The sequence below is a fragment of the Prenolepis imparis genome, unplaced genomic scaffold, assembly GCF_030444845.1.
Source record: "Prenolepis imparis isolate NDT839.2.m4 unplaced genomic scaffold, iyPreImpa1.0 SCAF_7, whole genome shotgun sequence".
NCBI classification, from domain to species: Eukaryota; Metazoa; Arthropoda; class Insecta; order Hymenoptera; family Formicidae; genus Prenolepis; species Prenolepis imparis.
Genome location: NW_028141165.1, coordinates 364,115 through 391,652, shown reverse-complemented (window position 1 = coordinate 391,652; position 27,538 = coordinate 364,115). Strand labels below are relative to the sequence as shown.

Below are 27,538 nucleotides of genomic sequence, written 5' to 3'. Positions count from 1 at the left end.
GCAACGTTTTGTTCAACAATAAATTTTCTACTACAGTAGCAATTTTTTAGTATGTATATATCTCTCGAAGAAACTATATACGCCTGCCACTATATTCCTTTGGGAGCAGAGTTTATCGATAATCTTGCTCTCTCGCCCGTATTCCCCGCTATTACCAATACTCACAGCACGGCAAAAAGTGCACAACAATAATTAGTCTTACTTAGTCTCTCTCTATACTTTGCTCCGCGTCCTACATCGGATATCTTAAACAAAACGCATAAATGAGGCACTTGCCCGCGAATCTGTACCAGCCATACTAATACTCCATTCCTGTTATAGATCAAGATTTGCCAACAATTAATACACGGAAGGCACGCCTCGTCTCTTGCGCGAATGCTTAAATGTCTCTACAGTGTTTCGTATTTTTTTTTTTTTTTTTAAACTTGCATCAGTCTAAGCACCTAACAGGCCACTGCTACGAACACAGTTCTCATATGGATATCACATTACATTACTACAATTCAATTCTTCAGCTTCAATCGTCGTTGTTGTCGGCGTACACTTTTCCTCACATTCGATTCTCTTGTCATTATAATAGAAAAAAAGAAACGAAGAAAAAAAAAAGAAAGAAAAAATTTCAAATTCTATACAAAATTCCATGTAGTCGTGAGTGTAAAAACATGCGACGGATATACTTGGCAAAGCTTGAAAATGCCATAGAAAAGTAAATCCTTGGCTCGATCACGAGACTATTCTCTTTACACCGATCTATGACACAACGTGCGAGGTTATTCATGTATATATGATCACGATCGCATTTTCCGACACAATTCTTAGCCGTATTTCATTGTGAAATTTTGGAAAAAAAGAGAGGAAAGGGATTTTGTAGATGTTCAAGATAGTTCCTGACTCTTCTCTTCTTCGTGTTATAGGAGAAATATACGGTTACTTTTTACTTCCAGCACTGCTACTTCCTTAGGTGCACAAAGTTATATCTCTAAACGTGTTTTTCAATCAAACCGTAACTGTGAAGCGAATCGTTTTGTTTATTGATGCTACTGATCACTTTTGCGGCTTAAATCGCGTTCAGTTCGCGTCGAAAACACATCGAGTTCGTGCTGTCGCATGTTTACGATAGTTTGTGTCCTTAAGCAGAAAATTATCGTCCTCGCTATTATATTGGGCCATGGACTGAGATCGCGGTGGCGGACTAGCCACATACGTGATCATATTGTTGAAGTTGGGCAAGAATTGCGGATTAAAGAGCGACAGAATCCTCTCATTGAGCTCGCGCGGATTTCGGGTGGATACCATATAGTGATCTCGGCCGTTGTTCGTCAATTCCCCGTGCCGATTAAATCGATTATCGTCGACAGCGGGACAATGTGGCCCGCAGAGATCGTCGAGGCTATTGGCACTATCGCTATTGCCAGAATCTTCAAGTTCGCACGTCGTTGGTGCATTTGTCAGCGTAGTCTCGACGCACTCGACGGACTGATGGTACCGAATACATCTCGGAGCTGTCGCGGGTCGCTGCTGCGCAGATTCGTAGGGATCAAAGTACTCGAGCGTGCAGGTCTCATCGTTTTCGATGCTCTCGTAATGATCCTCGTAGTGATCCTCGTAGCGATCCTCGTAGCGATCCTCGTCCAACTTGTGTGTATTATTGGTATGATCCGTGGCGATGCCGGTGGTGAGGCTCGTAGGGGGCGTCGTCCCGTCGTCATCCTCGTCGTCGTCGCCGTCTTCGTCATTGCGCTCGTCTGACTCTGCGATGTCGGAGGAAGAGGCGGTGGAAGATGCGCCAGAACCCGTGGGGTCCTGTGACAAGCCTCAGACGGCTCTGTGTCGCCTTCTGTATCATATGTACGTTTTCTTCACTTTCTGCACCGGTTTGTTTTCCGCGGACGAATTGGCATTCTTGCCATTTGGGTTTTTGGGTGGCACGTTCAGCACCAGATTGATAGACTTGTTGTTGAATCCGGGTGATTCCGTGCTCTCGGTCAGTCGATTGAGCTGTTGCCGCTGCTCGGAAGGTTCCGGATACGATGAGCCGCGTAGTCTCTGAGAGAACCAGAAACCGAAAGCGAAACCAGCCACCAAGGAGCAGAAGCAAGTGCCTATCAGCGCGCCCGTCAACGTTTGGGCCGAATATACCACCGGGGTGACAGTCACGCCTGTAATATCGAGAAATCGCTTTTATTTTTTTAAGTTATTATGTAAATTTGAAACGTTGCAATTTGCAACGTTCGATTTTCTTGAAAACGAAAATTTGTATGAAAAAAGAGAAACATTACATTGAATTTTCTATATTGTTATATATTATATATTATAACAGAATTAATAACGGTTCGATAACGGATCACCCTATGCATTAGCGCGCATCGGTAGGACATAGATTAGTGGTGCAAACATAAAAGTGAATCTGGAGAATAAATGAAATATCATGAGATGAGAATTGCTTAAAGCGGGATCGCGCGTATTATGAGTACAAGGACTTTCGACTTGGAACACTGAAGGTAAAATACTGTCTGCGTGAATTGTGACGGAGTGAGCAAATTTTATGTATAGCGCAAATGATTACCTTGAGGCTCGTTAGCCCTTGGCTGCGTACGGCCGTACTGATTTTCCCGATCCAGTTCGATGACGATTTCATTGTCCCGTTCATCGGGTTGCTCGTCGCGCCCAATTTCGGGCGCCACCGCTGGTTGAACGGGCTTCGTCATTTCTGGAGTAACATTTACCCAATATGATGATAGACGACAGAGATGATTACACATAGAAAATGATTTCGCATGCATTACAACAGATGTTATACGTATGTCTTTTGCACCTGTCTTAGAAGATGCTTTCAAATCATATTAGATATCCCTGACTATATTGATTAAAATGTCCAAAATCTATTTCACATTTTACATTGCATAATTTATTGTTACATTTAGACTTTAACTTTCTATCAATTATTCCATATATTCTATAAATTATCAAATTGTCAGGTACAACTTTAAGCTGTGATGTATGGATATCTAGATAAGATCTGGAGATCCGACCTGAAAATACCGTGCAGCATATATGGCGTCTAGTGTATGTACGTATGAATATACTATGAGATGACTGATCGTGAACTGCGTTAGCCATGCGAGCAGAACTCTTAGCGTAGTTGAATGTGCGTGAAGTATTATTTAATATTCATTAGGAGTTGCAAAGGGTAGCTTCAACATTTATCGCATGCATAGTTTAGTAATATTTTCTCTTCGAAAAGAGAAAGCGCACCACATACGTATTTTTAGATTGCCACGTATTAGGTTTATTATATATTAGTTTATATATTATTTTCTATTTTTAAGATAAAACTAAGATAAAAGCATTTAAGCTAATATAGTTTATATTCAGATTGTGAGAGAAGGCGAGAAAAAAAATAAAATCTAGGAATGTAACTGAAATGGACACACTTGGTATAAGCACAGATTTAAGAAAAAATTTTTTGTAATTTGCAAAAAAGTTATCTTTTCAATTTTCGTATTTAATTTCATTTCTTATGTAATTTCCCCTGAATCTCTTCTCTTTTCAAAGAAAGAAACGAATAATGGTTACAAGGGAACAAATTTGATTACGTTCATTAGGAAGATATGTGTTTAAAAAGACTATGCGTCGAAATATTTCAAAATCTTTTTAAATCACTACGTATGTTAAATTCATAGTGAACGCTTTGAATGCAAGCTTCAGCTGAGTATGAACCGGTTTTTTATCCAAATAGGAAAATTAGAAATAAGCTCGCATAAATTGCGTGTGCTCGTAATATTCACATATAGTTCGAAGTAGAAATTGTCTAATTTTAATTCGACATCATTTGCAAATTATCCCATATAACTTTCCTTACTGACACCGCGTCATGTTGTAAAAGAAATAATGTAAAATAAAATGAAATAGAGGATCAGGTTATTTCGGATAAAATTATCAAGCATGCGACCAAGGCGTGAGTCGTCGCATAATTTACTTCTGGAAACAACACGGATATTTTAATAACGCACTAATAAAATCTATATATCGAGCGTATATACCTTGCTCATATCCGCAGCTTCTGTGCCTTCCGTTCGGGATATCTTGGAATAGCGTTTTGCTATTGTCGCTATCGTGGAGTTTTGTCGGCACCGCGACGCAAAGATTCGCGATCGCGTCCCAAGCGCAATGGGGATCTTGCAAAGCGACGCAGGATTTGCAAGTAGCCGCAGCAGGCGAGTCGCAATGATGCAACGGAACCGCGCGAATCTCGGAATCCGCGAACACCACTAGTTTGCTCGCTTCACCCGCCAGATGAACCACCAAAAGATCTTTGACCGCTTGACCTGTAATCAAGAATTACACATTTCAAAATAAATATGCATGTATGTAAGACGCGATTAGATTACACATTAAATAATTATTTTCTATCCGTGTGTCATAAAACGTACGATAATTATAATGATTATATAATAAATTTACTTACCGTATTTCAATACCTGGACATCGCTGACAATAACTTGGCCTACATTGTCACGTGTTTCGGGTGCGCGTGTATTGAGTGCCTTCAGAATACGGCCGTCATCTGTGTGTGCAACAAGTTTATCTCGTTAATTTTGTAGAAATATATAAATTATTGTTATTATAAATATATTACACACACACACACACACATATATATATATATATATATATATATATATATTATTAATCATTATTATGATATATAATAAATTAGATATTATTATATAGATGCAATAATAATGCATAATTATTATATAAGCGTAATATATAATCAATATTGATTACAAATGGTTAAATAAATTATCGTACCTGTTCCGATGTAAAGCATATCATAAGCTTTACCATCCAATGCTTTTACTTGAGGATCCACAACGACTTTGGTGAATCTGTAACTGCAAACGTTAAAATATCCCATATTAAAAAAAAGAGATTTCGTTATAAAAATATGTTATTGAAAAGAGAATAATAAATAATTGTGCCATAAAATTAACATTTGATAGAAAAAGCAATTTAACGCAATATTTGTGTAATAAAGAATTCGGTGATACATATTAAGGGCGTAAAAGCAACTTAAGTGCGAGAAATTTAACTTTTAATTATAGAGCTATTAAACTTTTTTATTTTTAATCATTCGCAGTTCAAAGAAAATGTAATTAAAGAGAAGAAAATATATTTAAAATTAACGATATATTAATAAAAATCAATAATTAAAATTAATCGGTAAGATCACTCACTTAAAACTGATTTTGGTTATCACAGGTAATGAAAAATAGGATTGCACCGCATCGTCCATGAGGGGATGAGCTTTGACGAAATTGACAGTGATGTCCGGAAGCGTCCTAGAGTCGTTAACGCAGGCGCCGGGTCTGGGCTCAGGCACTTTTTCCGGAAGCACTCGCAGCCAGTTGCTGTTTATAGTCTCCTGTTCTTTGAAAGCGCTCTGGAAGACCTCGAGAATGTTATCCATGGAGAAGGCGCAGACAGCCGAGCCTCCGATAGAATTCACCGGAGTCGTGAAAACCCCATAGACAAGACGCGCAGATTTGCCCGCGTATCGGCCGTCCGTAACATCGCTCGTTGATTCTGGATAACAAGACAAAAAGAGATATTTGAGGTATGTATGAGATACGTACATTCACCCGAAGGTGATGAGAAAATTCTGGATATTATAAATATTCTTCAATCGCACATTTTTTTTCTTTCATTTCGTCCGGAAACATTTGTTAAAATATTAGTTTTAAAAGTTGAAAATTAGTGAAAATTAGTGATAATTAAATTCATTAAATCAAATAAAAAATGCTTAATCAATAAATTGATTGTTCAATACGAACTTTTGAAAAATACAATGGAGATTTCAGATCATACGAGAAATATCCAGAGAGCTTCGAATTAAACGAGTTAAGATTTAATAATAGTTTCGTTAATGTTTTAATTACAACCTATTTCATATCATTATATTCGCGGAATTTAAAAATATCTTTTAAATTGTTTTATAAAAACATCTTCACGGAGCTTTTTTTGCTGTTATCTTCTTTATAATGCTTGATGTATAAGTGACTATTTTGCCGGATGTGCTTGAAAATAGAAACGTCGATCGAATATCGATATTTGGCAACATGTCAAGACCTTTTGCATTCACTCTAAATCTTTAATAAGCTTAATTATTTCTATTTATGTCCTATTATATTAATCAGTTTCTATCTGAAAATTGTTTTTCATTAATTGTTGCACATTCCCCATAAAAGTTATAAAATCAAAAAAATATTAGAGACAATAGCTAAACGACATTATGGAATTATAAAAATAGAAATAAATTAAACATAAAATAAACTCGAACAAAATAATATTTAGGATGCGTACAACACGAACACGTGCGCATTATATGTATTATATATATTAGATGACTGTTCTATTTTCAATTTAGATATTGCCGATTGTATAAAAAATTGTGGCAATTAAGTATAATTAAATTATATTAAAAATATTTTGCATTTCTTTTTAAACGTGAAAATATGACAACTTTAGCTGTTACCTAAGCATTAAATCACTTTATTCTGATCGAGATATTATTATAAAATTAAAATATTTTTTTGAAGATAATTATATAGAGACTGCAATTATTCTGTTATTTAATAATAAATTTTTAATGTTTTTCCGTTACTCTAAAAATAAAACTCTGATAACATATATACGAAGAAAAAGCAAAAACAGCAAAGTGTAAAATTCGAACAACGAATTTCTTTGAATACTTCCAATAAATCGCTATTTGAACGTGCTCAGCTAAGATTGACGTCATATCTATAATTTATTGGTAATTTACTTATAATTAAATCTACGACTCAGAAATGCTAATTAAATATCGGTCATTTGAAGGCGCATCTTATCTATTTTATACTCTATTCATTTTACTTATAAATGAACTATTTAATTTCTAATATAAAGTTAAAATTGAATCCTTTCGCAATCGCCAGCATCGATTTGGCAGTAAAATTCGTTTATCGAAAGATTTCAATAAATGAGTTTTATCGGTACCATAATGTCTACTTATACTGTTAGTTTACTTAGTTTACTACATACGATGCTCAGATTGATCAATATTGTACGTGTCAATATTAACAAGTATGTCATTTATTTATTAAATACAAAACTGAAACACTAAAGTTGTGTGATTTCGCGGCGCTTCTCAAGTATTCTCACCGTTTGGAAGCACGCCAACTTTAGCAAGCATAGAAATTTCAATTCGATATGAGGCGACAATATTCTATTCGGGAACAGTGCTTCGCTCTTCTCGTTCATCCTCTATTCCTAGCCGCGATAGTGCACGGCTATTGTGCGAAGCACTCCAGATTAGTCCATTTCGCTGGAGTAACTTACCTAATTGTGCTATATCTGCATATAAAATCGGATAAACGCGAGAAATATCGTGCAGATATAAATATTAGAGATATCGGTCAAGTTACCTTGCTATAGTGTAATGTTATGTTTGTTATTATTAGAGAATATAATGCTACACTATAACAATGCATCTCTAATATTTATATTTGCAAACAACGCACTAAAACTCTTTCTCTCCTACGTTATATATAAAACGTTGCATGTAAATATATAAATATTAGAAATGCAAGTATCGTTACAGCGCAGTATCATTCCTATTATATCACCAGGGAATATTGCGCTGCGCAATAACAATATCGTTATTCATTTTTTAATATTCGTATTTACGAGCAATGTCGCGACTTGTTTTGTTTTGGATAGAGATTTTTAGGGTGGGTATTATCTGCCGGCCTTTTTTCGAGTTTTAAAGTATCGTTACAGCACTCGTGCATTTATCGGTCGTATTAAAATCGGTCAGCCTTTATAATCGGTTTTTTTCTTGAAATTTTTTTTCATCGTCAAAAGAGCAACTAGTAAAGTCGCATTTCTCTTTCTTACGATGTATCATCGAATGCGTCGCGTGTAGCAGAAATGGTAGAAAACTCGAAAAGCAGAAGAGTGGCAATATATGTACTAAGTAGCGACTAACGCGACGTAGAACCGAAGAGGCTCTTTTACGAGCCCTTTTAGGAGCGCGCGAGAGAGCCCTCGTTTGAACCTACTCGAGCGTAGTCACGATCGAAGAGCCAGCTACGAAAAGGCGCGCATATGCATACTCACGTATTTCGTTGAAATAGAAGGGGTACTCTCCCGGTACCGAACAGTTGAGTCTCGCTTTCAGGAAACTCGTCCATCTGTCGCTAAATGCGTGTGGCCCGCCCTTATCGTGTTGACAGACTCTGCCGACTCGCGAGTAGACCGCCTGAAATGTGTGCGAATCGAGCGAATATTAAAAACTCGAGAAAGCTTTCTTTTTGTTCCCTCTAACATCGATAATTGTGATATTTTTCTTGTTAAAATTATAAGATAGAAAATTTGACATTATTCTCTTATATGTATAAATCTTGTACATTTTGGTACATTTGTTCTCAAATAGGGTGATAGATATTTTTAACGATATAAATATAACAAAAGTTTCATAAAATTTATGGTGAGAAACTTGCTGAGAAATATATACATATATATCGAATGCGGGAAAAAAACTATAATCTTACTTTTCCGCAATTCATATACTCCACGGCTGTCTCGCGATAGAAGAAGAATACGTAATCTTGATACGCAAATGAGCTGACAAAGTTGGGACCTGAAATAATGAGATTGTATTGAATTCGATTATCAAACGGTACGTTGGAGCTTCCTCTACAGAATATCTCAGAATTAGCATGAAAGCGAACGCATTAAATTTTCTGTTCCTCGTCAAAAATATATTATATCGAACGAATTTAAATGACTGCGCATATCTGAAAAAGAATATACAGACGAGATCTGAATATCGTCTCGATTTGCGCGCAACTTTTCAAGTTGTAAAATGCAATATCGTAAAAATTATTCATATCCTTTTGCCTCTAAGTAATAAATAAAATGTGCCAAGTAGATGGATATACAATAAAATGGCAAATAATTTTCCCACGTTACCGTTCAGCTGATTGAGATCCGAGCGTTCGGTGCGAATTTTCTCCCTGTGAATGAGCGGCTCGCCACCGGAGAAGTCGGCCACCGTCGCGGCGTATAACTGTCCCTCTGAAACATGCATAAACGTTTCCGTCAGTCGGTCGCACCTTCCACATTTGCAAGCTAAACGAGCACCATCAGGTCGACAGGGGCTGTACTCTCACTCAGGTTAATTCATCCTCGCGCTCCTCCACCTCCTTTTGGAAATTACCCGTTGAATTTATGTCGGCGAGACTATCCGCAGGGTGATTCTCGCGTGTGTGCACGCACCAGGACGACGGTTCTATATGGCACGACCGAACTTTCGCTTCCCGTTATCAAAGTCCTCGAAGGACCAACTAGGAAACTGGAGCGAGTAATTATACCGAGCTTAATACCGCCAATCATCTTTCGCTCCTTCGCCCCTTCCTCCCCGCATTTTATGATTCTCCGCATCAATCCTAAGGACATCGGCATTGTATAAATTCTTTGTTAAACGATCTTAAATAATTAAAGAGGTATACACAGACAAGGGGTGGCAAAATTTCATGTTTTATGAATAGAAGCAAAATCCTACATCACAGCCGGAGGAAGAGAGTCTCGTCATCCCGTGTGATGTATCCCGTATATAGCTGCGTGAGCGGACAATTTTTCTCCGTGTCGCGGCAATCGGCCGCAAAAGCCCGGAAAAAGCCCCATGGATTTGATCGTGTGTACAGAGTACACGATGCGCGCAAGTATACAGAGTGGGCATCTACAGGGGGAGGGGGGGAGAAGATGGGGAGAGAGCGACTACATTTCCTCCTCCGTGCTCTCAGCTCTCATATATAGAAGAGATCCTCGAAGGATTCGCCGCGGCTTCTCCTCGCGGGGCCTCTCCATATTTCACGTTCAAAAAGCACGATGGGATTTGAGGCTGGCCAACGTATGCGCGCGATAAGTGTATATAGCGGGCCGGGCGGTCATATATAACGGGGGCGAGGCCAGACTTAGGGGATGAACGTGCCCGTTGCAGGCTACAAATCTACGCCCTGAGCCCTGCAACGCCGATGCTCTCGCGAATATCGTGGTACCGCGCGTAATACCTACGGGAAAGAGGCTTGATACACGTGCGCGCGAGCGTACGAGCTTCTTGCAGTCGCTCCTCTCCGCGAGAGATCGGAAGCTACATACTCTATACTCTATACTTAGGAGTGATTTAATGCACCGTTGCGCGTCGCCGACGCATTACGTCGTCTCTGCGAAAACTCGATGAAACTTTCGACAGAGTGGATTGCGTTGTTGAATCGCTAACAAAGTGTAATACATTGTATGATACGATAGGAGAGGAGGTGCCATAGTTGTCAGTTTTCAACAATAAATAATATACCGAATTAACTTCAAAATTGCGATTAAAAATTGCGGTTTTTCTCTTTTCGAGCTAAAAACCTATATTACAAATGAAAAATGTAACTGCATTATTATGCAGTCGGTACGGCTTTTGTCCGAGAGGAGAGGCAGATTTTCATTCGAAAAAAAATTAACTGACAAGTATTATTCAAAACTCACTTGTGCGCCATATTTTTTTTCTTTTCCCTTTTTCATATTTTAATAAAAACGGCAAACGTTTGTAATTGGGCAAATAAACGCTAATTGCCTACCAGCAAATATTGAGCTTTTCATAAAAATATTGAGGTTTGCGCTATCTATAATAACCAAGGTGTCGGAATTCCAATCCTATAAGGATTTCGAAGATGACGAGGAAATTTCTCGACATAAAAAAACAGTGCATCTTACAAAGTGGAAGCACCATATAAGCACATGCAGTGTGTCACAAAGCGTCTATCGGTAAAGCCAAGAAATGAAACTTTTGAAGAAGACCTTCAAAGCGGCAAGATTCTGTAAGATCCTCTCAAAATCAACGGATGATACGATGATAGAGCGCATTCTATTTCCCGCGGGAGAATACATATCTTAGAAGGAAATTCCCTGAACCATCTAACGGATCCTGAATTATTTCCCAGGATTCTGCAACGAGCAAGCCGAATTCGTCTCCGCGAATAGTAGAGACTGGCCAAAAAAATGATATTATTATTGAAGAATATATGCGAAGATCATTCATATAATTAAAGTATAAAATTCTAAAGAAGGCAGAAAAATGTTTAACCATAGAATATTCACAGATTCGGATCGAATAACGAATGTCTGCGCGAATCAATTTTCTGCACATTAAAAAACTATACATATATATTGCTAACAATAAAATTAAGTATTTAATAATTAATCCGAAATTTACACTATATTTTTTCAGTTATGCGTTATCTCTCATTATGTCCAAAATAATAGATATAATATAGTGATAATACATTAAAACGTGTAGTCGCATAGACGCCCTTTAATCATTTGTTATATTTTACGTTATTTTTTCGTCCCATGAATTTGTATCATATTACAAACACGCTTATATGGAAAGCGATCCATAATTAGAGAGAGAGAAATCAAGAATAAATTTAAACGTTACAAAATAACTGCATAATTAGCAATATTGAAAATGGTTAATACAAAACAAAAATTAATTGCCAATTAATATAAAATAATTGCAACTTTTATTTATGGACATTTGTTTTAGTCACATGATCACGGACAAAATCAGTATGTATATGTAGGTATATAGGTGTACACGAATATGATTTGATACGAAAGAGAACGATAACAAGAATAAAAAAATGTCACTTTTGATAAATCGAGAATATCGAGGTATCTAGGGAACACAGTAACCGATTTTATTGCGACCATTTCAAATCGCAAGCTTATATTGACGTTGTATATTGATGTAAAAATTCGTTAGACTTTTGATTGCGTTATTTGACAGATTTTGGTCAAAAAATCAAATCAAAGGTTGGGAATTTTTTGCGAGCATTTTTCTTACGCTTGAGAATGAATAATAACATCAATATATACTGCCACTTATATGTTACCGTGTTTGAGTCTTGTTAATATTTCAAATTTCTTTTATATTTTAAAATGCAATTTTTAATTCTTTTAAAGAAAGGATTAAAAGAATTATAGTTAAGTTTTTGTTAAAAAAGAATTTATATCAAGTCCTCAGCTTAACAATTCGCATATGAAAACAAATACAAGAATTTGGAATATTTTGTGGAACATTTTAATTCCCTTTTTATCTCAATTATTGTTAGCTAACATTTAAATGGATAATAATGATGATATTTTGATTTGTATAGCCCTTTATATCGATGTAGAAATATCTTATACGGGTTTGTAAAATGATTTCATTGAAAGCCACGCATCGTTTGCTTTGCCAGAGTATTGATTTGCCGTGGCACTTTGTCGAATACACGACACGGCCGCGTGTCTCGTAATTAGCAAATTATAACGCTCAACATATGAAACTGCCCATGTTAAACATCAACAGGGGCAAATAAAAAGTTTCTCGGGCAAACACTATGCGAAGTATGTTTTCACATCGAATTACGTCCAACTTTCGCATCATTCTATCGCGCATTGCAGAGTCTGACGAACTTTATTGTTTGTATATTTTGAGCTGTTTATACATTGCGTAAGTATTGTTGTCATAATACTGCACTTTTATCGTATGTTTGTCTTGTTCTCATTACATCATAATTATACAACAATGATGTATAATTGTATATAAATGTAGGGAAAATTTGTAGGGCTAATATAATTTTTTTTCCATTACGATAAACTTTTCGATAAATTTGTCATTAAATTTCATATCGAGGAATATTAACGCGCTAAATTTATTAATTACTTGTCGTAAGTAATTATATTGTTGTTATATAATTTACATCCAAATTCGATATTCAGGAAAGATTTTTTGCCATTTCGCTGAAAGTCATTATGGTTAACAAGTCTCTCGCACTCTAATTAATTAAACAGATTGAACTGGTGCATCGCATACGTGCTTGCTGAGAAAAAAAATTTCATTTTACTGACAAGAAAAAAAAACAAATGTGCGTATCACCGTTATATGTATACATACATACATACATAGCGTGCGTATACAACAATAACGCCGCATGAATGTGGAATGAAATATCTCTCACTACTGTTTATGTCATCTAAATCTGCGTGCCTATATATTTCCAGGATAATAAAACTGAAATTAACGGTTACAGTGATAATGGCAGACGAGAGATTTGAAATTATATTTCACACTAAATTCGAGAAACACAAGTATACAACGCGTAAGAATAATTGCGTCCGTCATTTCTTTAATGACTCTTTAACGCATGCACACATGTGGAGAGAACATTCATCTTTAACCCTTAATGGAGCGATGAGAACGTATTGCGTAACTGGAGCACACGGTTTCCATGGACCCATCTCCCTTTTTTATGTTAAAAATAGCAAATGTGTTAAACACGAGTTTATTGTAAGATGTAAAATTCTAGCAGAACAAATATTTAGAAGAGAAATATTAAAAACAGAAAAAAGATGAAATTTATAAAATATAAACAAAATATTCTAATAAGCATCAAGGGAAATACTTTTGATAGAGATTTGTTCGAGTCTTTTGGATTAATATCACTTTAGTTAAGGATTAACACATAAAATTATTGAGAAAAAAAAAACTAACTTTTCCTTTTATAGTTTTATCGAAACAATTTTAACAATTTTATGATTTAAAAAAAGTTAAAGATAGCATATAATTGATTAAATAATATCGATAATACAGCAATAGTTGTAATAAATTCTGTAAACCGACATTAGAAGAACAAATACGAGAAATGTTAAAGATTGTTTTTTTTTTTTTTTTTTTTTTGAAAAATGAATAATTTGAGAATTATTTGTTAAAGCATATCCATCATTCATTTGCCAGACAGAATATAAATCGTGCGTATATCTCTCAATCGCCTCTGTGCGGAATGTACGAGGACTCGTGATATTCGCTTCTCGTTCTCACAAGCTCCACTCATTGTAGAGCGGTCGAATCTCTCGAGTAGCACTTAGCGTCGTCAAAGCCACGCGTCGCCTGTCAAATCTGCTGTAGTGCACAGCATATGTTTCAAAATGTAATAAAAATTTCCTCGATAAATATTTTTCACAGATCAATGCTTTTCGAACCTATGCATATATAGAGAACGACACGGACTCTCCGCTCACGCAAAAATGTTTTGATATAATACTATCGCTCTCCGATAGCCGAAATCGCTTTTGTTCGCACAAGAATCTATTCATTACAACATTCAATCAAATTCTCTAGAGAATAAATGTTGTATGAGCCAATAATGTATGTGTGTTGAACATTTACAAAGATACAAGCCTGAATTATACATATGTTCTTCAGAGCACACTCAATGTTTAAAAAAATAAGATTTTGATTACAACTATAAGAAATCTGAGAAAATTTTATCGTACGATTTATTTTATAGATTCATAATATAGTCTTTTGCGATCAAAGTTGAGCATCGTCACATTGAACGATTGTTCGACTTATACAAGTCTAATAATAGATAAATGAAGACACTTACCCGCAAAAACCGCTGTACTATTATGTTGTGGATCGTAAGGGCAAAGCCCCAAACCATCCATGTCGCTTTTCTTCACGTATGCTCCATCCTGAAACAAATAATAAATTTTGCATTATAGCTTTTTTCATTTTTCATTTTTTTATTAAACAATTTTAATTTTTTAAGTACTTTTTTATTAAACAATATATAGAGATGTTTGACAATATATTTCTATATATGCTAAAACATGTGCTCTACTTATTTTATAACATTATACAATTAAAGCACAATAATATTTGAAAAATATAATAAAGTGGGTGCTATCAGTTTCGGATTAATATAGTTTGAAAGCCAGTTCGAAAACAGAAATTGAATCTGGCATCGATCTCAAAATATCATTATATTGTTTGGGCGTGTGAGATTCGCGAAACGATAAAACAATATACTAGGTACATTTCTACCGCGAGTGTCAGATATAGTTTTGGGATATGTCGCCTACGATAAATGAGCTTGCTCACACGAGATTGCGTCCTCTTCCATTCACTCCTCCTCTTTCTCTCTTTCTCTCTTTTGATCCACATTTTATGTGAAAATATGTCAGAATATATACATATACATATAAAAAGTACGAAATATTTCGTGAGATATTCACTTTTCGATTACCTCTTTTATCTTCGTATTCCCGATTAAAAAGAGAACCGATTTATACATGAAAAAGAAATCGTAGTTTTATTTTTAAAGAAATAGTAATAATTTGAGATCAAGTTACAACGAATCGTCGTAAAATATAATATTGTAAAAAAAATTTTATATTAATCTATTTTTTAGAAATGGTAAAACAGAAAATAGTTGGTGAAACTATTCATCATTAATTGATTTGTCTTGTTCAATAGAGCTTTCTATCGAGATATTCGCATTTACATGTTCGTCTATGTATATATGTAATGGGAAATGTGTAATGCTACGCAATAATATAGTTTCAGGATATTAGCAAGTTATTAACTAATTCCAATCGCAATTACCGTGTACGTATCTTTTTAACTACGTTAATGGACAATCGAAATATTACAATATAATTTGTCGGCTCTACCAGCTGGACTTTTGATCATTTGTTGAAACAACGGCCGACGTGATATTAAAATAATTATATGGAATCAATTACGCGGCCTATGACATATTTTATCAAATATTTTGTCACAAATAAATGTGGCTATATACATATGTATATCTACATAGTAATTGCGACGATTGATTGCTAATTTTAATAATTTTCATGATATTTCTTAATTATTTGTTAATCATCTAATTGAATATTTAATTGCAATTATATAAACTTGCAAAATTTGATTTACGATATATGTATTTGTCTATTGCAATATCTATTTGAAGAAAGAAACGTTTGATAAAAAAAAATGTATAATATGACAAACTAAAATCTATATTTGTAATACAATAACACAGTCAATTGCGACACATCCTAATGACTCACAGAATGATCTCTTTGTCTATTATTGGTTTGTTGTTACAAAAATGACATTTTTTTCTTTCGAGCTTGTTTTCATGCGCGCAGCTCAATACTCTTCGTCAAAGTGAAAATATCTCGATTTGTTGAGGATGCAACGATATTCCTCTCTTTTGTGATAGATGCATTAATTTTTATTGCCATACCGAGACTGTGTAAGATATATTTTGAATATCACCTCTTTTTTTGCTCGTGATGAATATCGATGTATTACGGCGCAACTATATTACTCAATCCTCTTCGTGAAATCTCATAAACAATACAAAAGAGTTACGTAATTCGAGAAATACGATTATATTTGGTCTGAAGATAGAATAATAGCGACAGAGTAATAGAGTTATTAATGTTAAACTGTATTCTGCACCGTATCGATATAAAAAAAAAATGGAAAAAACAACTCGAAATCTCGTATTCATCGTTCGTCGTACTTGTCTCTCGTCGTGCTGTGACTAGAATTGTACGAGACTTACGGATTTTACGAACCGTTCGTATGTAGAGCAAATTTAATAAACTGATCGCGCAGAGGACTGCAAGACGAATGCGACATCTGCGCGTAGCTTTAAATCTGTAAATCTTGCGTCTAATTATTCCCTTCATAAAAATTTAAAATAGAAAAAAAATTGTATCGTATCCTGGAATCGTTTAAGAAGTTATATTATAGAATGAGATTTTTGTTAAGCTACTTTTGGTGTACTAGAGACAGTTTTTATTGCACGCGCACATATGTTTCGCGATATGATTGCTCGTCATTGAAGTATAATGGCATTGTTGTGAATCATTTATTGGAAACCGCACTCGCAAACGAATACGGTCGTGGAAAAATATCGGGAAAAAATCCGCTGAGGTAAGATAATTAAAAGAGTTTGACACAAGCGGGTACAAGCGATCACCGTGGCCGGCCACAATAATATCCCGAATACGAACAGTGTGTCGCAACTCGTGCATGCAACAATGCATGTAAAGAAATTGGAATGCAGCAAGGCCATTCGATGCAAACGACTATTCGATGCAGTGCAACGCGCCAGCCAGGGTATTCCGACATGCTGGCTGGATCTTATACAAGATCTTTTATATTTCTTTTATTCGTTTCTCTCCCTTCCTCTGTCCTTCTTAAATTCCTTCTTTTCTCTATTCTCCTTGCTTGCCGCTACACATCCTCGTTTCATCCATACTCATTCGCAGATACATATAAGCAATACCGTAACAAAATTGAAACGATTGAGACAAATGGGGAGTATAGGGCGAATATTTTTTTTAATTAATCCACTTTTTTCAATTTATTTAAAATTATTTTTTAAATTAATTTTTTCGAATCTACTAACATAAGATAAAAAGTCAATTTATTGTTAGAAATATTAATATTTATTCACGTATATACGATCGAATCAAAGCAATTTGTCAATCAAATTATTATCTATCAATGCAGAACAATATATGAAGAAAAAAGGATCAATTAAGTTTCTGTTAATGAAATATCTTGCATATAATATACACACAATCTTATTTAACCGTAATTAGATTAATTAGATCGATACACTTGATTCTTGAATGAATTTTAACTTTGTTTATGATAGTATTTATATAATCGTTTTAATCAAAAAATATTTTTTCAAATAAAACTCTGAAATTTTTACACTGTTTAAATGTTTTGTTTATAATATGCGCAAACAACGTATTTATTTTCGGTGTTTTAATACAATTGCAAAGTTTACGAATAATTCGTGTCATAATTCGTGGCTTCGTCATAAATTTTGCGAGAAAACAATTACAGGACACCGCGAGAGACCAAGGCTTGCTCGCACTTAAAATACGATAATAGCCTGATGTGTAGCAAATAAGAAAACTTTATTATAAATTTTAGATTAAGTATTAGTCCTCTCAATCTTTCGTGATAATAGATGTATTAATTAATATTGACATAAAATAGTGGAAACTTTTATTATTTATAAATTTTTATTGCAATTAAAAAATAATTGAATTTATAAGATTAAATAATATAACATATATTTTGTTGAATTACAAAAAAATATTAAGAGAGAGACACAAATGACTCTATTTAATTATAATATTAGATTCATTTATAATTTATTTTAATAATTAATTTACAATTGATTAATAATATACTGATACAACACACTGTTTTATTAATTTGTAATACTAGTAATTTTTTAATACTAAACACTAAACTATTATCGAAAATTTCAGAGAATTATTCCGCCGCACATAGTAAACATGCATATAAGCGCTCTAATCTCGCTCGATGGAATTATGACAGCGAGTAAGTAGATGTAATTACAGTGTTCAATGAAATTTAATTACGGCTCAACTTCTGTGTCCTTAAAAGATTTACGTTACATAAATCATTATTTTGTTCATAGCACTTTTAACATTAATAGCGATATTTTTTAATCTCTTTTAAAAAATATATGTATGCAATATTTATATAAGTTTTATCTATTTTTAAACATTTTTATTTTTATTATGCTTGCCGCTATCGCCTCATTTTCGTAAAATACAAAATGCTAAAAATATTTCCATTTGTTTTCTGCAGTTCTCTCTAAATTACAAAAAAACAAAAATATAAAGAGAAACACATGATTCGTATTTAATAATGATAGATTGATTTATAAATGTTATAATAATTAATTTATAACTGTGATTAATAATAACAACGACATCCTCAACATTGATTATATTTTGATTGTTCTTATATTATATAATTTCACGAATCATGATACCTTTTTATTATAAAAGCGTCCTTTAAGTATCTCTAAATATAAATTTTATCGTACGATTTTTCAATCTTGGTGGAGAGTAAATTTTTAATTATATCTCGGTCCATTAAACAATATTATTGAATCTCATTATTATAAAGAACAAGTTAGAGATGATTTTATATCGTAATATATAAAGTACATTTTCGTGGTTTACTAAATATTTATCACATCTATTTGCAAGTTTACACGTTACGGTAAGATTTTCCATTGTAAATTTTGTGAGAAATTGCTATAATTGCGAAACACCGCGGGGAACAACCGCGCGCGAGTTTCATCTTCGCACGTTCGGCTTGTCGCGATATAATTTGCGCAAAGTTCGAAAACTTTCAAGTGTAAACTGCACAATCCTCGTTTCCCTCCGACATTGTTTCGCAACGATCACGACACAATGCCATGCGGTCCTGCATGGCAATTTACCGTTCACCGTTCCACATCATCCGGATTATCGCGATTGCGATAGAAGCACGTCTAATAATTTATATATTTATTAATATAAAGGCAAATCAATCACGGAATAAACAAACAAAAAGATAATTAAGCTTTTGCATATTTATTTTTATTATAGTTCATTATTTTTTTATTTATTCGAATTTGCTTCTTGCATATTTCATTGATTTTTGCATGCATTCTGTTAGGTAGAAATGTAAATTTAAATAAACGAAATATCTCAATTTTTGTTGTTTTCCGAAATATCATTTATGTTTGTAATTTTTTTTAATTTATGAAATTATTATGACTGTATACACAGAATATAATTGGCTCGATAAAAAAGTAAATTTTACTGTTTATTGTAACACAAATTTTGTTTTATAAGCTTTTAAGGTTTAAAAGCAAATGACTTTTAATCAGAGAAAAATATGATCACAAAAAATATTTTTTAAATAAACGTATACACATTGCGTGCGTATATACTAATGTCTGTTGTAGTCGCTAATGTGCGCTCTCTCTCTCTCTCTCTTTCTGTTCTCTCAAAAGTCACTTGATACTCGAGAGATTGTAAATTTAGTATGACAGTAATAAAACATTGAGCTCTTGTATAGTCATCTCTTTCACAATTTAGAACAAAAGTCTCATTTATAAAATATCTTCTACTCAAAACAAAGCAAAACAAAATTGTACACGATATAAAAATTGTTAAAGTTGCATTATTCAAATACATACGTATCTCTTTAAGATGTTTATAAGGATGCTTTAAATTGAACAATTTAATCAATAAGATCAGCGGAGAGGAAGAGAGTCGATGCGCTCTCGAGACAACTAGCAAGCAACTGCTGCATCTTGTGTTTGCTAGATACGAGGCTTGCTTTTGTGCAAATAGTAGATTCCAACGTGAAACCAGAATTGCCAAGTGCTGCCTGAGATAATTTCGCGTTTCAGCTCTGCACGTGTATACACTTGCGGCATAATTCGCATCAAGTAGGAAAATTCGCGTACGTCGTGCATCGCTCCCGCGACGATCAAAGTACGAGCTTCAGTTTACCTCGGGCATGTCCCGATTAATAATATTGTTAATAATATTAAATTATAAATTAATATAAACACTGAGTTGCCTCGCGTGTTACGATGCGGTCGACTTTGTTATTTTAAACCGGCGTAGAATACCGATAATAAATCAAGAAAAATTGTTACGCGCAAGATTGTGTCACGAATTTCAATTATATATATGTATATGCAATGAAAAAAACAATTCTTTATTATTTCCTTTACGGCACATTGAAATCTCTTTATTGTACCATTTATCCTAGGCAAGTCGTCCGCTAATTTATAATGACAAGAGAAAACTCGGTTCTACGGGACAATCTCTGGCAGTGTGTCAGCATTGTCTCAGAGATCAAAGTGACGATGTTGCCGTATCATAATCGTGCCGTCAAGGTGCACAGGTTGTTAATAATAAATCAAAGTACATATTGAGAGAGGACATCGCAGTCACGCGAGAGATACCAAATTATATGCCGAGAAAGAACGATGACAATGCAGCATAGTTTAAATGGTACAGTGGAAATGTGTTCATTATTTATGTTCACGCTATGATCTATAATAGCGAGCATTATTAATTTGTATCTACAATACTTTACGCTGGATTGTAACAATCAAAATTATGACGGACCTAACTAAAGTTTCATGCTCTGCGCGATAAACAACGTATATTATCAAACTATTTCAATTCTGTCCATCTATCCATCACAAATTTCGAAATAATTTTTATTAACCAAAGTATAATCACATTAACATGCTTTTTTCTCATCTTCAAACGAAAATTTTTTAATCCTCCACATTCTATATCTACATCTGCAGCCATTTATTCATATATGTAAAAACATTTTATGAAAAAACTTTACATGTCATAAATCATATAATAATTGAGATTGAAAAAAAATGATTATGCTGCACTTGATATTTCGTTAACTTTGTTTTCCCAGTTGTCTCAAAAGCTCGGATAAACATTACAGAGTGCATTCGTAACAATTCGGTCGTTGCAACGCGAATTTGCCCAGCATTGCGTGCAGTAAGTCGAATTCCGCAAATATCCATCGTAAAACGACAATGAAATCGATATTTCATATGCTCCGCGAAATCGATATTTCATATGCTTTATGTGACATTTACGCCAGATATTCGATAATAGATTTTTCTCATTGCTATTTATATCTGTGAATTCTTTGACAAACCTTGAAGTGGATGTTTCTTTAATAGTAGACAATAACTTTCAATTTAACTAAATTTTTTTATTTGACAAAACTTTCATTTTAAAGAGTTATTTATAAACATAATCAAAATTGAAAAAAAATTAATAGATATGTTTAATATATAAATGTTAATATACGGATCAATTGTTTCTTTAATTTAAAGCAACCTTTTCTAATTGTAATATATTCTCTTTAAAGAATACAAGTAGGTACTTTGAGAGACGCTTAGTGAAGGAGAAGAATAAATTTGTGAAAAAAGAGGGAGAATCAATAGAAGTGCGCTAGAAAATAGCAGAGAGCTCTGTATGGTGTCGTACATGACTTGGGAGCGAAAAGAATGAGAGAAGATAAGAAAAGATAGACATATCTCTGTATTGTATGTCAGTCAGGCAAGAATTCAGATCCTTTGATCAATTGCAAAGTGATGTACTCTAAGGCGCATATATGTATATGTTAAATTTAATCAAAAAAATTATTGTGAAATATCGAATATAAAAATAGCAGTAAGTAAAGAAGAGTAGACTAAACAGCAAAGTAAAAAAATAAAATTTTCCTTTACACATATAGGTAGCTGTTGATATTTAGCCGTTTATATTTAATACAATTGAAATATTTAAAATGCATTAGCTAGTATTTATTATTACGAAAATACACAGGCGTTAGTCTTTAAGAGTCAAGGATAATTATGGAAGCGCCAAAGAAAAAAAGATCCATACCGCATGTCTTAAGTACGCCCTTGATTCTGAAGAGAAGTAAGAAAAGAGAAAAGCTTGGACGGTAACGAGCGGAGAAGTGCAACCGTGGACCGATCGTAGACTCACGGCTCCTCTCGTCTGGTGCACGAGCGAACCACTGAAAGGGCTGACTAAAAGCTAAAAGCCGGACAGGCGAAAGCAAGAAAAGAGAGCGAAGAAATCGCGAATGGATTTCTCGTGGGAGGTAAAAGATAGATAGATGGATAGACCACGATAAAATGAGTTGAATGTTGCAGGAAATCAAAGAGAGAAAGAGAAAAAGAGAGAGATGAGGCACAGAAAAGAGGGGATGGACGATGGTGAGGAAGTTTTTCCGGCATGAGATTTACGCCAAAGGTCCGCGTGCACCACAAATACCCAACACATACACACACACACACACACACATATATATATATATATATATATATATATATATATATATGGCCGTTCTACATGTCGGGACTGTTTTCGTTTGAACGAGAACCAGATTTTCTTCTTCTTCTCTCCGTCCACCACCATCCGCGCCTCGCTCGCGTCTAGCAATCTCTTCTCATAGAGGAGACGAAATGCAGGCGTGGTCGGAGCATAAATCGCTAAATCTCGTCTGACGTTTCCTACTATACTATCGCGCCGCTATGCTTCTTTCTATTTCGCAGAACGAGCGTAGACTTTACGTCGACTGCTCGTACTATCTTTTGGTATGGCATTCAAAATTTGAACGAATTTAAAAATAGGAGCTTCGGCGACGAGATATAGGGGATCATCCTGCGCACATCTTCTTTCAAGAATATCATCTTCCATAAGAATTAAATTTTCAAGATTCAAGATTTCAAGATTGAGATTTATCCACTTAGGGCACATGTGAATTCATTTGTGTGAAAATTGTATGGTTCTATGTATATTGTTTTCGAATAAATTAAGATTAAATAAAACATGTAAAGAAATGTGTGTAAGAAATTGCTCGACTTCGAAAGAATGAAAAATTACTGTAGAAATAATTTTCAAGAAAATTATAATTTGTTATGTTTTTCATTCATGTCATTCATTAGATTTGCAAAGAAACTTTAATCTTATATTTTACATAGTTATTAAAATTCTTACAGCAGTTACAGCATCGCTTAAAGATTACTTAAAGCTATGATGAGAAACACTCTTGTCGAGAATGCATTTTCTGAAACAAGCTTGTGTTTAATGAGATTGGAACAGAAGTGGCTTAGCACTTTAAACAGCATTGTTCGAAAGATATATTTCAAACAAAATCAATTTTTTTTTTGTTTTTTGTAGATAAACCTAATTTTTTTGTTTTAAAAAAATTCATATTTTGTTATGTTGTCTATAAATTAAAGATATAAATAATTTTTATATCAAACATAATATTTCGGATGGTATTTGCCCTTCCCCTTTTTCTTCTTCCTTTATTATAGACTTTGCTTTTTGTTTTGCTTTGCAAAACAAAATGCTTACCTTATTTTATTTTTTGTCAAGTTTATTAGTTTATTCTATTTGATTGTTACTAAATAGTTACCATCTTGTAAATAGTTATCAAACATAAACATGAAATGTTGTGAAAGTTGATACTCGACAGCTCGAGAGATCTTGTGGAGAAGTTGAAGAGAATCTCGGGCAATTGTGCTCGAAAAGTACGTGAAAAGTAGAAAAATGACGATAGATCCGAGAATTACCTTAATGATCGAACTTCTCTAATTTGTAATTACATACAAACTTCCCTAATTTACTCTCATGAGAAGGTGCATGCACATATAAACTGAAGCATCTCGTTCGCTCTTTCTTAGATAAATGTTGAAGATTTACTTGTTGTAAGTTGCAGTCTGTGCTAGAGGTCGTCCATTTATCGCGGATTTTCATGCGAGTACGCGGTATCTCTCAACTTATCGAGATTTTCCTTCCCTCCTCAAAGAGATGCAATTACGTTGATTTCTCCTGCTACGGAGCAACTCAATCAAGAGATATTTCGAGACGTCGTTCTCGACGACAACTTCATTACTGTAATCAAGGATTTTGGTCATCAACAAATAAATCCTACAAGTCGACACAATGATTTCTACCATTCTCCTTGGATGTTATTCAACGTTTTCCTAGTGAAAACTGCGTGAAGAATGGTGTATGAAATAAATTATCTAAGCGAGAGAGGGAGAAAAAATGTATAACATTTTTATATTTCGATAACACAGTGAATCAAAATAGAATTTACAAATTCCATTTTTTTCAATCTTTTAAATTTACAGCAAAAAAGATATTATTGCAAAGTGTATAGCATTTAAATGCGATGAAAAAAGAATTAAGATTTGTCGCTCTTGTTACATTCGTAAATGATTCACATATAAAACGAGAACCGGTATAATTTTGTTTAATATTTTAGTTTATTATATTAGAATTTAATATTTGACACCATTATTTATGTATCAAAAAATTATGTCAATTATCGCGTTTTATTTATTCGCGAATATACATATATAATATCGCGCTCTTTGAAATATATAAATTTAGCAAAATTACACATCGGTGTTTTATAATCCCTAAAATATAAATGTCCCTGCATCAATCACCGTGATATCAGAAACGGCAGTGCAATCATTCAATTGTGTTTTAAATTCCGAGTCATTGCAGAATTAATAATAAAAAAGAAAATGCTGTTACTGCATGGCGAAGCGAGAAATGGAATATTCGGCGAACACTGACTGGTGATCGGATATTATCTTGGAATCGTGAGATATCCGGCACGTGAGAGAGAACGATCGACGAGTAATCTCGACGCGAATTACACATGCATCTGCAACGGTCGCGGTGTTGCAAACCGTGAGGTGGAGCGAATGCGACAAGACACAAATGCCAATACATCTGCGGTGGACACTACATCACAATAGTGGTCAGAGAGCGTGCGTAGCGCTTCCGTCCTCCTTCCGGTATCGTTATTCCGCGATCAACGAGGATTGACAAATACGCGCGGCATGCCGATGCATTTTAATCGCCCACATATATATCCGCCCGAGCACGGTCACGCTAACGAGAAAATCATCGATCATGAAATTATCCAACATCCATCTGAAAAAAGAGAGGGTACGTGCGCCTCAATATTCATTAGGTGAATACTTTTCGTATCAGCGTCTATATACATATAATATGTACACCGTCGTTCTTAATTGTCCGCCCACGTTTTTTTATATTTTTCTCAAAAGTTTGAGATTATAAAGATTCTTATAAAAGTCTCTTTACCTTTTCAAAAACAGGACAATTTTAATTACTTTCACAAGATTTTTATTAATAGTCTTTTTCTAAATTTTTTTACTAAAATTGCTTGCAATCATCAAACATCTTCAATCAGTAGTCAATAATTAGAGTGGGTAAATAAAATAATTTATATATGTATATAATATACATATGTATAATGTATCTTGTTCAATCCTCGCTGATTTATTATTGAATTGTACGAAATATACATACATGTTGAATATATATTGAATATATACATGTATATATAATTTGTATATTTGACATGTGTGTATTTCGTTACAATTTAATAAACTAACAATCCTCTTTTGTGGAGATTGTTAATTTATAGTATCTAAATTGTTATGAAATGCTTCAACACAGATGACGCAAACGGAACGTTCGAGAGAAATTTGTTTAGACATTGTTATTTTACGTTCCATGTTTGACCAACAATTTTGACGAATTGCCCACTTCACACAGCAAATCGAAAACTAACACGGTTGAATAACTTTTTTTTTAATTTGGAGTACACCATTTACCACTTGTGTAATAAAATCCCAGATCATGCGATATGGTTTGGTGGTATAAAGCGGATTATGGCAATCAATGATTTTAGCAAAGCCAACGATATCATATGTACTCTTGTTTTTTATCGTTGGATATTGCCAAACGAAAATTTATAAAACGAATAAAGTACTTCACAGAGCTTTTCAAATTTTATTTTCTTTCAAAATATTATATTTCGATTTTGGTATATTTATCGCATAATATTGTAAGAATCTTGTCAGTGATAAAAATGTTAATTCCCCGAACGTTTAATAAATAAACTCTTTAAAAAAGAAACATTATAATTAAAAGAAACATTATAATTAAAGAAATAAGAACATAAAAATAAAAAAAACTATAGTTAATTTTTTAATAAATATTATATTATAAATTAATCAACGCGGCAAAAACTTGTTATATTAATAAATACCTTATCATTTTAACTCCACATTCATGTTTTATAAAAAGTTTTCCGGTTCACATCGCGTATTAGATATTATACATTATGGTATGTTTTCTTTTAAAAAACAAATTATATTGGGTTTGTGTGTGTGTATAATTTTGCATGCACATACAATATTCAGCTTACGTGTAATAATGGAAAACAGTGGAGATTTTAGCGATATCCGATTGCGCTTAATAATTGACTTCTTGCCCAAGGGATAGTTATACGGAAAAAAAAGTAAAGAAAAGAAAAAAAACAAAACAAAAATAACGAGTTCCTGCGCGCGGTTACGTAATGCCGGATGAGCCGGACGAGCCGGACGGCAACCGATAATGGAAGGAGTCGAAAGATCAACCGGTACATTAACAAGGGGTACTTTCGTGATAAAGTATTTAGCATGGTTCGCAGGTTGCGCGGGCGATAGGGCATTTAGCCGACGAGCTCCGCGGCTAGGTTTGCAACATTTGAGCGCGACAAAGTGTGCGTAGATTTACGGTAGAGGTATATGCTGGTCCAGAGGGAGAGGAAGAGAGAAACCGAAAGGACGCTTTTCCCCAGGGGTCCGTGATCTCGGACAGAGTGTAGGTAGGTCAGACTAGATACGGTACTATGATAGCCGGCTAACCCTGGCCACGCTCCAAAATACCGTGCTGTTCACGTCCCTGTATATATCTGGCATCTCCGAGCAGCAGCTTGGTACACCGTTATTACCTCCATGCGACGTTTACTCTCGGTCTATCCTCCATCTATGTAACTCCTACTATATGTATACGTCCTATCGTTCCTACAGAAATTTACCTACGCGAGAAATCGATCATCATCGTCGGACAAGCCGTGATGATAAGCGGGCACGAAAGATCATTGATAGGGGACTTGACGATAGAGGAGGAGAAAGGCTATTTCAATATCGGAGTAAATCTAAACCATCTAAAATGTTGTGCAAGAAAAAGACAAAAAGTCTTAATCAAAGCGTAAAAGATATCTGAATTCTTTAATAATAATTTAGATATTCTCCTCCTACAGCTGAAGTAAAAATATAATGGCATTGCTTGGGTTTAATTAAATATAATATTAGTTCCTCTATTCAATAAT

The 27,538-nt window shown here is 34.3% G+C and overlaps 2 protein-coding genes across 5 annotated transcripts in view; both read right to left on the bottom strand.

Moving 5' to 3' along the window:
* Positions 1-394: 394 nt before the first annotated feature.
* Positions 395-1,815, bottom strand: LOC145938142 (uncharacterized; the record flags this gene model as incomplete). Its single annotated transcript, XM_083041550.1, is given in 2 exon segments — positions 395-1,107; positions 1,110-1,815. Coding segments are annotated over 2 exon segments (756 nt in total), but the record flags the coding sequence as incomplete, so codon positions are not given.
* LOC145938074 (semaphorin-1A) overlaps positions 1,807-27,538 on the bottom strand; it is a 191,521-nt gene continuing 165,789 nt past the window's right edge. For 2 of the 4 annotated variants that reach the window (XM_083041434.1, XM_083041435.1), the window contains exons 6-15: positions 14,523-14,610; positions 9,016-9,120; positions 8,595-8,683; positions 8,161-8,302; positions 5,241-5,589; positions 4,816-4,898; positions 4,469-4,567; positions 4,044-4,328; positions 2,567-2,710; positions 1,807-2,159 (exon numbers count right to left, since the gene is read on the bottom strand). In XM_083041434.1, the coding sequence (XP_082897560.1) occupies positions 1,843-2,159; positions 2,567-2,710; positions 4,044-4,328; positions 4,469-4,567; positions 4,816-4,898; positions 5,241-5,589; positions 8,161-8,302; positions 8,595-8,683; positions 9,016-9,120; positions 14,523-14,610 (1,701 nt within the window). In that variant the 3' untranslated portion in view covers positions 1,807-1,842. The remainder of the gene's footprint in view (positions 2,160-2,566; positions 2,711-4,043; positions 4,329-4,468; positions 4,568-4,815; positions 4,899-5,240; positions 5,590-8,160; positions 8,303-8,594; positions 8,684-9,015; positions 9,121-14,522; positions 14,611-27,538) is intronic. The other 2 variants (XM_083041436.1, XM_083041437.1) reach the window with 2 other exon arrangements.